The sequence below is a fragment of the Marmota flaviventris genome, chromosome 6 (genome assembly GCF_047511675.1).
Source record: "Marmota flaviventris isolate mMarFla1 chromosome 6, mMarFla1.hap1, whole genome shotgun sequence".
NCBI classification, from domain to species: Eukaryota; Metazoa; Chordata; class Mammalia; order Rodentia; family Sciuridae; genus Marmota; species Marmota flaviventris.
Window position 1 is genome coordinate 86794187 of NC_092503.1, and position 16829 is coordinate 86811015.

Below are 16829 nucleotides of genomic sequence, written 5' to 3' on the forward strand. Positions count from 1 at the left end.
AAATGTTCTCTATGTATTATAGGTTGTTAATAATCAACTCTGAACTGAAGTCAAAGAAGAGGGTTAATGTGATTTTAACTAAAATAAGCAGAAAATAATTTACCAAAAATATATTTTAAAAGTGTTGCTACTGGATATATAGCACATTTGAATATATTATATGATTTTATTGTGCCATGTTAAAGTTACAGAGCAATACATATTTCTGAATACTAAATAGTGATTCTTTTGCATGAGTACAATATGTCTCATTTTAATTAAGAATATTTTATTATGTAATATGCATCATAAATGTGACTATGTCTATGTTTTATGAAAAACACTGTTCCTAAATAATTGTTTGGGGATTCTGTGAAAAGTTTTAGTAATTACTGTAAATAATGAGGTGGAATTTGTTTTAAAAAGCTAAACTGTTTTAGACTTGAAGTCTGGTAACAATACTATAAAGTCATCTACAAAAATAATCCTTCAGCATTTTGCATCTCTGTGTTTTACATAAATAAAAATATTCCTACTCAATCTCTACAGATTGCTACTTATGTATAGCTCCTTATGAAAATCACATTCGTGTCTCTATTAGAAAAAAGCTTTATATATGCATTAAAATTAATTAGTAGTGTAAACGTAATATGTAAATAAATCATCCCAAATTGAAATCTACCAATCCATGCATGTTTGAATGTAAAAAAGAAGCTTTACCTGCTCTCAGGTGTCCAACTACATCTGCCAGGCTACCCTTCTTTACTTTGGTGATGAAAGCACCAAGACGTCCTAAGTCAGTCATTTTTCCTCCAACAACCTGGATGATTACAAAGTTATAAGTTCTTAAGATTCATATGAAATACAACTTTATTAATTTGAGAAAGTATTTTATAATGTTTTACAATTAAGTGTGAGAACATTAGTGAAGTACAATATCTTTTTAAATAAAGAAACTAATATTGAAAAGAAGATATTTCATTATATTTGTGATGACCATGTATTCTAAGGAAATTTGTTTACTGATTTCTTACACTAACCTAACAATAACAAGACACCAAAAATAATGTATGCATTTGGAAGACAGGTGCCACGTCTCTCTGACTTACATCAAACAGCAAGTGTTTAACATTGTTTAGGATTTTTTAAAATCTTAATCTTACCACTTGAATCATTATTTCTATGTGAAGATAATACCCCATTGTCAAATCAGATTTTAGTCTCCTTTGTGTATCTGTGGTTTAATATAGTAGGCCCACAACCATAAAGACTAGGAATTCGTACCAAGATCAGGCTACATTTTGGAAGTAATTTACCACTGTGCAAAGTGTACGTCTAAATGCATCTGACCATGAGCTGACCTTCTCATCTGAAACAGATATTTGAGGTTACCTGACCTTCAAAGTCTGAGCTATATCAATACTGAATACTTTAATGTGGCTTTTCTGCTACATCTAAAATATATGTGAGAAACTCTAGGTTTAATTTTTCCCAACACAGGGGCCTCAAATACACAATTAAAAGTGCACTGACTTTTTTTTTTTTTTTTGACTAGCAAATTTACTAGATATTTGTCATTCAAGTTTTCATCTGCTTTGTGACAAATACACCTTGAGGATCACTTTTCTAATACTTTTACTATGAAGTGGTACTACCTCAGCCCTATTTAAGTAGTATTTTTACTTAATGTCAAATCCTTATCCAACTAATGGAAACTTGTATATAAAAGGGTTGCTTGAAAATAAGAACACAATTAGTTGTGTTAATAACCCACCATTTTACACTTGATACATCTGTGTCTGTTAAAACAGCCTTCTCATTTTTCTGCTTGTTTGTTCAGTGTGAATTAAAATTAGATTTTGAAAATAAGAAAAGTAGGTATTACCAAAGATTGAAGTTGATCCACAGTTCTTATGAACATACCCATTAATAGAGGTAATAGAGGTGATCAGAATTATTTCACAGCAAGAGAAATTAATGCTAATAATATCATTTGAGTACATGAACTTTCTTTCTTGTTTTTCAGGGTTGGGGGATCATGCATGCCAGGCAAATGCTATATTACTGAGCTCACTGCCAGTTGTATTAATGTACAACCTCTTGACAAATAATAGTTTTAAAGTTACATTTTTGAATATTTATTTCTTTAAGTAACTGAAAGCAAAACCATATAATGCATATACATAAGCACACATATAATACATATGTGTGATTGATACCTATGCAAATGTGTGCATAGACTTTTCTAGAAAACAATAATCTTTTGTAATCTATCAGATTCTTATATCTGTTAGAGGACTTTTTAATTGTTTTATTTATTTTTTATTTTTTTACATGAGCTCTCTTATTATGATTATTATTATTTTTGCCTTACAATTCTTAATACACCTTTACACCACAATTTATCATATTTCTGAATACAAGATATGTTGACACCAAATTGACATCTTCATACATGTATTTTGTATAACGATGAGGGTCTCCTTCCACCATCCATGCATGGATAGAGGACATTTTTAAAAGATATATTTTCTTCTTTTAGTATTATCATAAATATTACTATTATTAGAAAATAATTTCCTTGTTGAAGTTTTATATTGCTACTTAACATATAATAATGGTCCACATTTTATCTAAGTTTACTGCCTTCCATTAAAATCTTTTTAATGTAAAATTTATCCTTAAAAACCAGAGACAAATAGTTTTCCTATGCTCTATTGCATTTTTAATACATTTGTATTATATTAACAAAAATGATTAAAAACTACTAACCTAGGAAAACTATTACACATAAGACAAGCTATGCTGGGCATAGTGATGCTTGCCTGTAATCCCAGCTACTTGGGAGGCTGAGGCAAGGGGATCACAAGTTTGAGGCCAGCCTCAGCAACTTAGCAAGACCCTGAGCAACTTACTGAGACCTTGTCTCAAAATAAAAATTAAAAGGATTGAGGATATAGCTCATTAGTGAGGCAAAACTAAGTCCAATTCTCAATACAAAAAAATAAAAAAATTAAAAAATCATTGTCAGAAATTTTGCTGATTGCAGTCTGTACTGTAATTCACCCTTTAAGAAATATTCTAAACCAACATACTTACTTTCAGACCCAGTAATGCACCCGATTCTTTGGGCATGGTTGTTCTTTTGTTAAGAATAACACGTCCAATTAATCGGTCCCCCTCTTTGGATGGCTGCCACGTTACAGGATGCTGTCAAATGCAGAATTTAAAAAGTAAACAACTTTTTTTTTTCTATAGACACATGTTACCATGATGTGATTTCCTCAGTTAAAAGATACCCTAGAGGGAATTCTTTATTCTTACGGACTTCATCCTTGGCTTACAATATTTTTCATTTAGACTTACTTTTTCTTTACAAAAGACACTTATACTCAATGATTCTGCAAGTACTTAGCAACTAAATATACCTCTTAATCGAAATTTAAAGGCAATTAATTTATTTTAAAATATGTCTGCTTAAATGAAGAAAATTGTTTTTTGTTATTAATGCTGATACTATCCTTAATCATATACAGTGTCCATTCTTAAATCATTACAATGGTTCATCTTATAAATTTAACTTCACAATGGTGCAAAAGTTTCTACATGTTTGGTAGAAACTATACTTTGAATTTTTTTTTTTTTTTTAGGATTAGTGATATAATATTGTCCTCTGTTGAGATGATAAGCAAGAGCAGTGAGCTTAGCTCTCAGGCAGCCATAGGATCACAAGGGTAAACAACTAATACTCTATAATGTACTGTTGCTAAAGGAAGATGTATGGTGGTAGTCATGATTTAATTTTTTAATTTATAATTTGCTATAATTATTCAGTGTCAACTAATTTTTTCTTCAAAACTGCAATGCCAAATGAAATTAACATTTGCTATCATAGAACATATAATGGTGCAGGACTCATTTTCACCAGTATATATGAGACCATGGACAAAGTATAAATAGTCCTTGAATTGCAAACACTCAATTACCAGAAAACTTACCGAACTAATAGGTGATGTTTCCCGGCTGTGCCACGTGGCAGGATCCAACCAGTAATAATCCAAGTCACCTGCACAGCAGGTAAAAAACAAAAGTGTGATAGTGTTAAAGTGGAGAATGCTAAGTATTACCTCTTCAATCTATAAAGTGTTAAGAATATTGTAATCTTGAGTTTACACATCCCAGAATGATACATGTGTTGTGAAAAGTTGGGACTTGAGTCACTGGAATAAATATGTTCTACAAACATACTTCCTGAAATAGAAGGGCTACTCCTTCCCCCCACCCCCACTGCCCCCAAATAAGCCTAGTAACATTGACACATAAACATACAGGGAAGAACAGGGTTAATGTGCTTTTCCAACACTCAAAACTTTCCATTCCAAGTCACATCCTGCCATCTAGTGGTGATGCTTAAAATTATATTTATTGAACTGAAAGTATTAAAATTTGTCTCCCTTTCTACACTTCTGAACTATAACATATTCTTCAAAAAATAATTCTCTTATCCCTACCTTTCCTCATATACTGAAAAATATGACATATGCTTATTAGTTATTATTAAATGTCAAGAAAAACTGTAAAAGAATGCAAATGACACAGTACCCACCAATTTTAATAAAACCACAAAGTAAGCATTTGAGAGAAAAATTAAGAGGCCATGTTTTCAATATTTGAATGAAACAAAAGGCAATAAAAAAGTGGGCCACCTATATGAGAACATGTATTAGGAAATCAGGGGAATAAATGAACTTTTATATTTTAAGTATCAGATTAATTCAATAAAATTTTTCTTTCCATGGATCTCCAAAGAAACCAGTAAGTCAGCTGACACTGAGATACAAAGCTAGCTAACTTGGGGAAATATGACTTAACAAGACTCTACAGGCCATAAGTAAATAATTTTTCATAGATGACAGGCAATGAAAGGTACACCATGCAAAAGGAAATACATTTTTTAGGTGTATAAAATCTACAGGCAAAAAAAAATCCATACTCTTCAATTTATTAGTAGTTGCTTTTCTTTTCCTTTTATAAATCTTAGAAAGGCTGAAGGTAAATGTTATATATACTAAATACTAAAATATTACACCCAATATTCATGTGAATAATAGTAGTATACTCTATGCAAGGGTTAGCATTTGAAATTGCACTAAAATTATTCTATTAAAAATTATTTCATATGGAATCTGTATCTTTCTCAAATTCACATCCTTAATATGTATACATGGCTTAATATCAGAGAGTACTTTTACTGGACCACTTCAGTTAATGGAATGTAAGGAAGATGCAAAAGGAAGATTTTTCTCCTTGGTATTTATTTGCTGCTTGTAAAACTTAATGCAATTATTCTTAAAGTAGTTTTTTCGTTAGTTCATCTCAAAAAAACTACAGTGTTAAAATTGAAATTCTATGAATACAAATATTACTGTTCAAAGGGTAATTATTGCAATTTGAACAAGTTTCTCCCTAAAATTTCACATATTTAGTAAAAAGGCCTGATGATATCTTAAATGCTGATTCATTTCTAAACAGTGATAAAGTAATTGAACCACTGAGACATTGGTGGGAAGGTGATTCAATTTCGCTGAAGAAAAAAAATACTAATGAAATTGAAAGGTGCTTTAAGAAGTCTTTGAAGCTAAAATAATAACAAAAATCACCCTATTTTTTTCAAGCAAACAATAGTTCATCATATCCCTCAATAATTTTTCTTAAGCTTTAAAAACTACACTTCTCGGGATCATGCCCCCATGCCTTATATGGTGATTCAGCTCTGTTTTATTCACATTGTACTAAATATATACAAACAAATATTTGCTGTGTAAAAAGTGTTCTTCATAGGCAAAGAACCAAAAGCTGATGTTTCTGGTAAAATTCAGCCATGCTATTTTGCACACCTTATTATGAAAGCACAGATACTATTATCATCTATGAGCTTTTCAGGGGAATCACCTTGAATGAAGAGTCTCATCAAATTGGTTAGAAGGAAGGAAGGAAGGAAAGGAGGGAGGGAAGGAAGGAGGGAGGGACAGACATATGAGTATATCTACATATAAGTATCTATACAGTTTGCCAGGAGATTCTAATTTGTATCCAGCACTAGAACTTACACTGTTCTGTAATATGAATGCTACAGAGTTTGCAGCTATTTATTTATTTTTTGCCTATTTTGGCCATATATAATAGTGTAAACATCAATTAAATATTGCTAACAAATGTAAATGTATAAAGTTCAACGTGAGACAAGAAAAAAAAAAAAGAATAGCGTTACCTTAGATTGGTAGAGAGAAGTGATGGGAGGGGAGGGGAGGGTTGGGGGGATAGGAAGAATAGTAGAATAAAATAGACATTATTATTACTGTGTGTATATATATGACTGCATGACCAATATGATTCTGCAACCTGTACACTCAGAAAAATGAGAAATTATATCCCATCTGATTCAAATATATCCCATCTGATTCAAATTATATCCCATCTGATATGTCAAGGTCATTGTACTGTTATGTGTAACTAATTAAAATAAATTTAAAAAATTTTTAAAAATAAAGTTCAATTTTTAGTATACAATTTATACCTCTTAATATTGTGATATTTTTATTAATTTTATCACTTATTAAATAATATTGTTTTAAAAATCTTACAAAAATCACATGTTATATACTAAAATCTAAATATGTAGTTTTATATTATATTTGTTTCTTCTAACCATATAATTACTGTTTGAAAGACACTGAACTTTTAATTTCTCTAATTTGTCTTCACAATTTACATTTTCCTATTATTAATGGTATAAGCAGCACATAACAAAACTTTCTCCTAAAATATTCATAATCAAATATTTCATTAATACAAACCATTTCCTTGATTATTTTTCTAATAGATGATTAATGATATTGACTTCTAGTTGGCATAACTTCAAAATGATAAATTCATGGTATTTGCTTATGGAATCAATACAAAAACATCTTGGCTCTAATATTCAATATAATTCTAAAGAAACTAATTTGCTATTATCATTATTCCAGAATCAGGAAGCATATAAGTAGGTTGTGTCTACTGAAATAGTTCAACTTTATAATTAGCCATGTTCAAAGAAGCATTATAATTTTGAGCTTATTTTTGTGAGGAATTTTAAAACAGTTTTGCTCCCAGCCCCTATATAAAAAGTAGGCTAATTAAATCTGGTTAGCATAGATCTTTCATTCCACAAATTTCAATGCATTTTCAATGCACAAATCTATTTCAATGCAAAAGTAAAATAAATCACTTGTCAGCTAATGCACACAAGTGTTCTGTAAAGAGAACTATTTTTTCCTAAACCCAGGTCACTATGATTAGACTGTTTAACAATGCATAAACATGGATCTTTATGATTTAAAATTTATATGTTTTGGTATCTTGTGTCAAAGCACAGTGAATTTCAATATGACCAACTGAACCAAAATATCTTCCAAACAACACAGGTGCTTGGTGGAACATGTATGTTAAAACTGTATGCAAACCATGACTCTAATTTCACATATTAAATACTTAAAAATTTACCTGACATATATACTTTCTCAAGTGAAGCATATACTTAATGTACATATAGCAAAGGAAAAGTTACTATACCAAATTAGCACACTGCTTAAAGTATTAGAAAAGTCAATCTTCTGGCCCGTCTCCAGAAGAAATATGCAGCATATTTTTAACATCATTATAATGATAAAAACCAGAATGCATATCTATTCTAATATTCACTCAGTAACCCATCTAATTCCTAATTTATAACCATAATTGAGTTCCTGGTCATCTAAAAATAAATTGTTCTTCCTACAAAAAATGGGTTGTTGTCATTAAAAAAAAAAAAAAAGAAAGTATATTTTACAGACCAAAAATCAGAACTATACTTACCATTTATTTCCTAAACCTATTAAAAATTTTTCCTTTTACTTATTTTTTAGTCCTTTATCAAAGGATATGTGTTGGGATTAAGTACAATTAGATGAATACTACACTAACTTTAATATAGAACAGTACATACACAAATAAAAATACAGAACAAAAATATGGTTATTGAATGTTTGCATGTAATGCATACACAAAAGTTATCTTAGGTTTTGAAGTTTGATCAGGTATTTTCAACACCAAGTCCCATGGCCAGCAGATGTGATTAAATAACATTTATCTATATTGCAATAAGTATGTGTATGTAAATTACTCTGAATAATTGACAAGAACATTTATTTCAGTAACAGTAATTTCACAGACATGAATTAAACTAAGAAATGAGTTAAAATCTTAACTCTGGATTAATATATGAAAATATCACATGAAATGATGTCCTCATTTCTTAAAAGCCTGATTAAAATACTTCCATGACTGCAAAAGGAAAGTGTCCTCGTAATCTACAATAGCAGAGTTAACTTTGGAATAAATCACCAATAATTTACTCATAGCAAAGTTCCATAAAGTCTAATCTTCACTTGAGTTAACAGAGGAAAGAAACAAATATTATCTTACAGTACTTGATTTCTAAGCATTAAAATGAAATGGGAAGAGATAAAGTTAAATTTAAGCATTAGTCAATCTATGAAATATTAAAAGCATATTCACAAGTAAATGCTATGAATATCATTGCAAAATCAGTACATTGTCTTTCATTATTAAATTATTATCTCTCATGATTGACTGTCATTCTAAGTTCCTAGTATACTAAACATATTAGTCCTTAAATATTTTTATGGTAATATCATTGAAAGTCCATGCCAACTTTCACTCCCTAAACATATTTGAGGGCAAAACACTGTATACAATTAGGTAACAGAGATTTGCCTGACTCAAGCTCAACCTCTTTAACAATTTAAAATGCAATTTTTTTAAAAAAAGAGTCCTTCCTTGGAAGAATTGCATTATCTGCAGCCATTAAGGATTCATTAGAGCATTTGTTCTCTAAATTTATGTTAGAAATTTCACTTTACATGACAGCTATGCTCAACACTAAAGGTGAACATCACTAATCATCAGAGAAACACAAATCAAAATTTCTATCACCTGTTAGAATACTTATAATAAGAAAAAAGGAGGTAAGTATTGGTGAAGATGTGGAGAAACTGGAAACTTTGAATACTGTTAATGGGAACATCAATTAATAATATCACTATAGAAAATAGTATGAAGGTTACTCGAAAATTTAAAAAAAATAGAACTATTGTATGATCTAGCAACACTATTGCTGGGTAGAAACTGAAATCAGAATCCAAAAGAAATATCTGCACTCCCATATTCACTGAAATACTGGTCACTATAATCTAGATGTGGAAAAATCCTAAATGCCCACTGACAGGGTGAATGAATAAAGAAAAGGTAGTACACACACACATGAAAATATTACCCTTTAAAAAGAACCAAATCTTGCCATTTGAAACAAAATGGGATAACCCCAAAAGACTTTAAGCAAAGTGAAACAAGACAGACATAGAAAGACAGATATTGCATCATAACATCTACAGAGGAATCTATCAAAGTCAAACTTACAAAGAATGATTTCATGGCTTGGAGGAGAGAGATATGGAGATATAATGTCAAAGGGTATAAGTTTTCAGTTACATAAGATAAATAACTTCTAGTAATCTATAAGAGCTTAATATCTGCAGTTAATGATATTGTATTACATACTTAAAATTTTGCTAAAAGGGTAGGTACTAAGTGTTCTTATGACAAAAATAAAGTATTGATAATAAGTAAAGACTACAGTGATAGCAGATGATAGACATATTTATGGAATACATTGTAGTGATGATTTCATGGATATATATCCAAACTCCTTAAGTTGCATATTACAGATGTTTTTGTATACCAATTATACATAAATAAAGTGGTTTATAAAAATATTTATTTATTAGTTATAGGTGGACACAATATCTTTATTTTCTTTTTTTTAATGTAGTACTAAGGATCAAATCCAGTTTCTCACGAATGCAAGGTGATTGCCCTAACTCTGAGCCACAACCCCAGCCCATAAAATGGTTTTTTAAAAAAGGAAATTTTACTTTTAAAATTCCTTGCTTAGTAGTGCTGTATTTTTATCAACAAAACCCACAACATCATTATTTCTGTTTGGTATATGAATTATGTAAATTTGATGATTCAATTAAATCAAATCATTTATTTATTAAATTGATTCAAATAAATACATCATGTACTATTTATTACATTAATAAAATGACAAAATGTTTGTATTCAGAAATTATTTGTACTCAAAAGAGTCCCCAGAGCTGAACAACCTCTAGAGAATGATTAAATATTTACTTGAATGTCTATGGTGCCATCTCTGTTTTATAATTTTAGAGCACAGGAAAAAAGGCACAGTTGCTGGTCCAGGAAAGAAGAATTTAATTAACATCTTTGACAGATGTGGCACTTTCCTGATTATATGTATTTGGTGAATTTGAGAGCTAATTTTTGGGATGCTAAACTACCACCATAACATTCTACAAAGCAGTTATATGGAATTCTGAATCCAAACTCCAACTGAACTGTGTCATTCAGATAATCCCTCAACTCCGGAGATACCTACAATATTATGCTATTGTTCTTTTCAAGAATAGAGTGAGATTATGAATGTGAAATTGCTTTATAAACTATAAAAACCCCACAGAAATCCAAAATTTCATTAGAGTATAAAAATATGTAAGAAATATTATTTCTAATTATTATGCCAAGAAGCACTTCTTTCAATTTTATTGGCATACAAACATAACAAAGATTCATTTTTCCTCCACAATTAAAAACCTTGAATTGCCACAGAATCTGTCTTAATTTCTCTATTAACACTATATCTTATGTTTATAATTGCTATTTCTTAGAAGCTATTATATATTAAAGAACATTGTATTTGAAGTTGGAGACTTATGACTCTAAAAACTATTAGGTACAATATCTATGATCTCTCTACATCTCTGTAAACACTGTCCTCTTTTACAAAAGGGGAATAGACAGTTGTGTTGTCACACATCTGTAATCCCAGTTACTTGGGAGGCTGAAGCCGGAGAATCACAAGTTCAAGGCCAGCCCCATCAACTTAGCAATACCCTGTCTCAAAATAAAAAGTAAAAATGTCTGAGGATGTAGCTCAGTGGTAGAGCAACCCTGGGTACAATCCCCAGTAAAATTATATAAATAAATAAGACAAAAGGGAATAATGCCACTTTCCTCATTGAAGTTGCATGGAGATCAAATAAATGAGATATGCCAGTTTTGTGACCTTTATGAAACTTTAAAAATAAAGTTTAACACATAATGAATGATACAATACAGATTAATATAAAAATCAAGTGCTAGAGGGTTGGGGTTGTGGCTTAGTGGTAGAGCGCCTAGGACAGGTGAGGCCCTGGGTTCTATCCTCAGCACCACATAAAAACAAATAAACAACAAAAAATAAATAAAGGTTAAACTCTTTAAAAAATTTTTTTAGAAAAAAATCAAGTGCTAGAGATCAAATTTATACTTAAATAGCTCTAATAAGTAAAATCTTACTCTTTACAAAATAAAATTTTAAATATCTTATAAAAGTGTTAAAGTCTGTGAAAAAATTACATCTGGGTGGGACTAATCAAGATATCCTTGATAACATTTCACTAGCTTACATTATATCTTCAAAAATTGCCAAATATATTTTTAATATTTACATTCCAATAGGGTATAGGATTACTAATGTCCTGACATTTATGTTTTTTTTAGTTTCTATTCATAACAATATTATGAAAGCAATTATAGGACTGAATGTTAAGAAAACAACCACTGTAAATTTAAAAATGTAACAGGGTCACTCTTTATGGGTGTTTGAGAAATCACAGGAAACTTTGTGGGTTTACATTACAGAAACAGGCATTGCAAATAAAATGTATTTGAGCTAATGAATATTAGTCAACAATTTAATTTTTCCTAATTTTGAAAGTGATATAAGTTTACATAAATTTAGATCTTTGAGATTTCAAGAAGCTTCATGGTCCAAACACATTCCCAAAACACCATTATGGGCAAAAGTATCCTTTTACCTCTGCACTGCCCTGATATGGATCCCAGAGAGAGTTGGTAAATTAAAATTCCCAAGAGCTTTGAACAACAAAATACATGCACATACAGGTGCTGGCACACATATGTGTGCAGACACAACTGTGCTTTAGGATCATAAAATAAGATGTTCATAGTTTTCAGAAAATCTAGAATGCACTACATGACATTAATTAAATGGTGAAAAAACATTGTCTGATTAAAAGTCTCCAAGGTCATTGATTATATAACTTTTCCACACATAATAGAAAAGAATAAATTTCATGTGTAATTATGGCCTGAGGCCCAATGACTAAGAAATTTATTCCCCAGAATCTAAGTACAGAATAGTAAGGTGCCTTGGATTACAAATCACAGAACTGACAATCTTAGGGAAACTTTTTTTTCCAACACAATGACTCTTCATGAATAAGAATTTGGGAAGTGATGTACACAGGAGGGAAATATTTTACTGCAACTTTCCAACTGACCAGGCTTCCACATTGACACTGAGTATTCCATTCACGTGGGAGAACAGGTTGTCACGTGCAAAGCCTCGGAATAACCAGCCAGGAAACCCTGTGGAAAAAATTGGGGTTTATTTGTTTTCATTGTTTGGGGACTGGATGTTAACCACAGGTTTAAGAAATTGTAGTGCCAGGCATATTTGCCTCAAAGACATTATGAGAACGCATTCTAGAAGAAGTATCTCTGAATATGAAAAAATGCTAGTCTTTATCCAGATCCAGGCAACTTTAGCAAAACAGTATTAATTTGAAATAATATTCTGAATGCCAAATCAATTTGCACCTGCCTCTGCATCCCAAAGTCATGGAAATGAAATATATGGAGATCAAACATGATCATGGTTTGTGATATAATAATATTGAAATGATAATGAAGATGAACTGTAAGGTTATAGAAAACAAAATGTAAGTACTTATAAGGTATTGCTACCGCTTATTACCTTTATTTATATTATTAAGGCATAAAAAGTATAAAAGTGAGTTTATATTAGTAAACATTTTTAGTACTATGAACAGATGTCTTAAAACCAGAGCTCCCTCAAAGCAAGTTATTGTAAATATTTTTTTGCCTTTTTAATTTTATTATGTTTTATCTTATTTTTTTTGTTTTTGGCTTGTTTTCCTTCACTTTTACTTGGCCTATGTGAACAGACAATTTAGGTATATATTTATTGGGATATAAAAGAACTTTCCCTTTGTGTTGGAAATTCCTTAACTGGCAGTGCGAAATCACTAGGTATAAAAGTCTGGAGAACATTTTATTTTATGCTTCATCATTGTTCTTAAGAAAAATGCCTAAGTGTTCATATTCATAAAACTTCAGAATTATTGCCACAGGAAACCAGGTTGCAAAACACTGCAAGGTCACTGGTCTGAACCTCTGCTGCAGTGCAAAGGCAGTCAAGCCTGATGAAGGCATGTCCTTGCAACTGTACTCTGATCTTCATGACAAAAGTAAATAATTTAAGTCAAAGCACAAAACCAATGGTAGTTAAGAACAATATTTACAAATGCATACAGATAGCATGTACATTTTATATTACAAAACTATCTAAGTTGATCTTGGTCTTTGAGGCCTCTCCCCTTGAGGCTTCCACACTTCTTTTCACTGCATTGCCCTTCACCGTTACATCAAGGTATTTGCCTACATGCATGGACCATGTTGATAATGTTGCTCAAATTATGTGGATCATGCTGCAGCCACTGATAATCTTATTTATGGTGTCAGTATCTGAAACAATTAGTGGGCACTCAAACAACTGGTGTACTTTTGTAATGGATGTTGTACATTTTTTAATCAATGGCACTTTTTTCAAAGCATGTGCATTTATTAGAAAATTTATGATTAAGTCTGCAACATTTCTACCCTTATTTTTCCCTACTAATCTTCTTTACTATGCAAAATTTATTTCATAAGGCTAAATTTTTATATTTTGGTCGCTACCTTAGGTCAATTTTAGTATTGAGTATGTTTTAATTCAGATTAAGTGAATAGATACAAGTATAATACAAATATATGCAAACATATACAAACTAATCATAACTCCATTTTCATTAAAATCAATTCTTTTTGTGTATCAATCTCAAAATATCTTTGATGCTATAGGAACTATCTAAAATGGAATTGATGTACAGGTGTTGGTTTAACCAGAGCTTAAGTAGCAAAATTCAATAAATAGCAAGTTATCTTAATCAATTTGCCAAAGAATGAGAAACAAGTAAAAAAAGCTTCTTACTCATTTGACAAAAACCAACAAACAAAATTTACACTCCTAGACTTGATTCCTAGAAAAAAACACATTAGGCCCTTGCTCATAATTTTACAGTCCAAATTATAAATAATTTTCTCTGGTATTCAACCCAATGTTAAAGATGCATACTGTAAAAAACCAAAAGGGTTGGTACAGCTAAGCACACTGACAAGAGTAAGAATTTACAACAAAGAGTAGAAAAACTTAAGGGAAAAAAATACACAAAAACAAATAAAACAAACTGGTAAGGGTCTGCCTGCATTCAGCACCATGGTACTATGAGTAGCTCTATGAACACAAATATGTGAACATAACTGTCTGAACAATTATGTAGTAACACAATTGGATGACAGGCAATATATTGATATTAGAACAATGTCCATTAGACAACAACTAAAAGAATGAATAGCATGTAAGCTTTTATGAAAACCATGATAAAATACTCTTTGTAGGCTTCCAAACTTAAAAGAAAAAGGTAGATAAATGTAAAATTTTCCTAAGAAAAATTTTAATTTAAATAATGTAAACAATCAGCAACAATGATTACAAGCTAATTGGGAAAACTCAGCTATACAGAATGAGGGGATCTGAAGCTATGCTTATTATACAATGTTCTCCCTTTGCATGTTCTATTTCCTGACATTTTGTGAATGCAGTACAAATAGGGGGAAACAGAGGGCCAAGTACTCTTTGCATACTTCTTTAGACACAGAGTAGCCACATTGTCTTCTAAATACTCTTAACCAAAATTAATATCTCTTAAGTAAGAACAGGCAAATAAACAAGCAAGAGGATGGTGTAACTGAATTAAGATATGAAATGAGGAGGTATTTAGTAAAAGAATTGGCACTGTTTCCTGTTAGCACTGATATTTTACATATTTAGGGACATTAGATCTGACAAACAAATTATTCTTTGAAAGGTTTAATTAAAAGACTTAATTTACTATTATTTTAGTGAGATTAAAATTAATAACTTTCAAGTGCTTTTTCTAATGTGGATTTTATAAATTTATAAGAAACCTTTCCCAATTGACACACAGAGTGATAATGACACTCACAAAGACAACAATCTTTAACTCATTTTCCCCAATGAAAATGTACATATTTAAGTTTTATCCAAAAATTCCACCATTCTTAACAACATAAGATCATTATACTGCGACTAATTTCCATATTGACTGGTATAAATTTTAGTAAAAATACGTAATTAATCACAAGCAAGACTAAGTTTGAGACATGGGACTCAATAAAATACCAAATTATTATAGTAATTATAACAGTTCCAATATTAAGAAAAAATTATGGTTCAGCTTCTTCTTTCACAACATACATAGACATTTATTTTATGTATGCATATATCAAATTAAAGGCTGAACTTCATTTTTAAAATAAAAGAGCAAGCCAATAGCAAGCACCTTCTAAACTCAACATTATTTTATTTTAACTGGCAAGAATGTAAATAGCATTTACTTTTTGATATAAAATATCTGTTATTTATGTTTGAAATATATTTGTAAAAAATTTAGCTTAGGATAATTGTTTAAACTGTATTCTAATGGCTAAGTACTCAACTTTAAGAAACTCAGTATTATGCAACCCTGGTCATTTTTCATTATTTATTGTTGACAGAAATAAAAACACTGAAAGACAATATCTTGCTAGCCTTTAAAATTCTAATAATTATCAAGAAGATACAGTTCTATTTGTTTTTCAATGTTATGCACTAATAGTTTTGATAACAAAAAATAATCACAAACACACACACACACACACACACACACACACACACCTCCAAATCTTTGGGCCTTTAGTGATATTTGTTTGATGTAATTATCATTGCATCACATTTTAATCAAGCATCCAGATGTGAACTAAGTTCACAAGCATGAAGACTGTATCCATTTCAATTTAGCTTTGTAAAGCCAACAAGAACAAATGTGGAAAATAAAGATAGTATGTTCAAAGACTGTATGGCAAACTCAAAGGGGACAACTTCAAGAAGAAATTCCGAAGATGTATTCTCCTCATTAGAGTTTCTCACCAATACTCTAAAGGATCTTCTAAATTAAATAGATATGAGGGAGGGCTGTTATTCTATGCTCAATTTTCCCATTATTTTCATGTCCTCAATGAATTGCTCATTACAGTAAAATCCCATTGACTACATCAAACCTTTCAGAAAGATCTCTGTAACTAAATGTCGGTTATAAACAAACCTAGCCTGGGGAATCACAATAAATTGTCTAAGAAGCCCCTTGTCAAAAGGAAATAATCTCTGTCAAGTTATTCTGAACAGAAATAAGTCCTGGCTAGTTCTTCGGGTACAGATGAAATAATGTTGGTCCATGAAACATTCAATCCTCTCTTTGTTCAGAAATCACTCAGTGTTATTTTTGAATTTTCAGTCATTCCTGTTCTCTTTGTTTATAAAAATGTAACTGATCATAATTTATTTATCTTTTGGAATTTTAATCTTTGGGTAGATTTTTTTTATCTATGTTGTAGAATGCCATAGCCCATGAAAATATTAAGTG

At 30.5% G+C, this 16829-nt stretch overlaps 1 protein-coding gene across 41 annotated transcripts in view; it reads right to left on the reverse strand.

Moving 5' to 3' along the window:
* The window catches only part of Rims1 (regulating synaptic membrane exocytosis 1), a 451978-nt gene that overhangs the window by 156791 nt on the left and 278358 nt on the right, over positions 1 to 16829 (reverse strand). For 35 of the 41 annotated variants that reach the window (XM_071613918.1, XM_027928014.2, XM_027928062.3 and 32 more), the window contains 3 exons: positions 3978 to 4045; positions 3079 to 3189; positions 700 to 799 (listed from right to left, as the gene is read on the reverse strand). In XM_071613918.1, coding sequence (XP_071470019.1) covers positions 700 to 799; positions 3079 to 3189; positions 3978 to 4045 — 279 coding nt within the window. Of the gene's footprint in view, positions 1 to 699; positions 800 to 3078; positions 3190 to 3977; positions 4046 to 12506; positions 12538 to 16829 lie in introns of those variants that run through there. The other 6 variants (XM_027928039.2, XM_071613923.1, XM_071613920.1 and 3 more) reach the window with 1 other exon arrangement.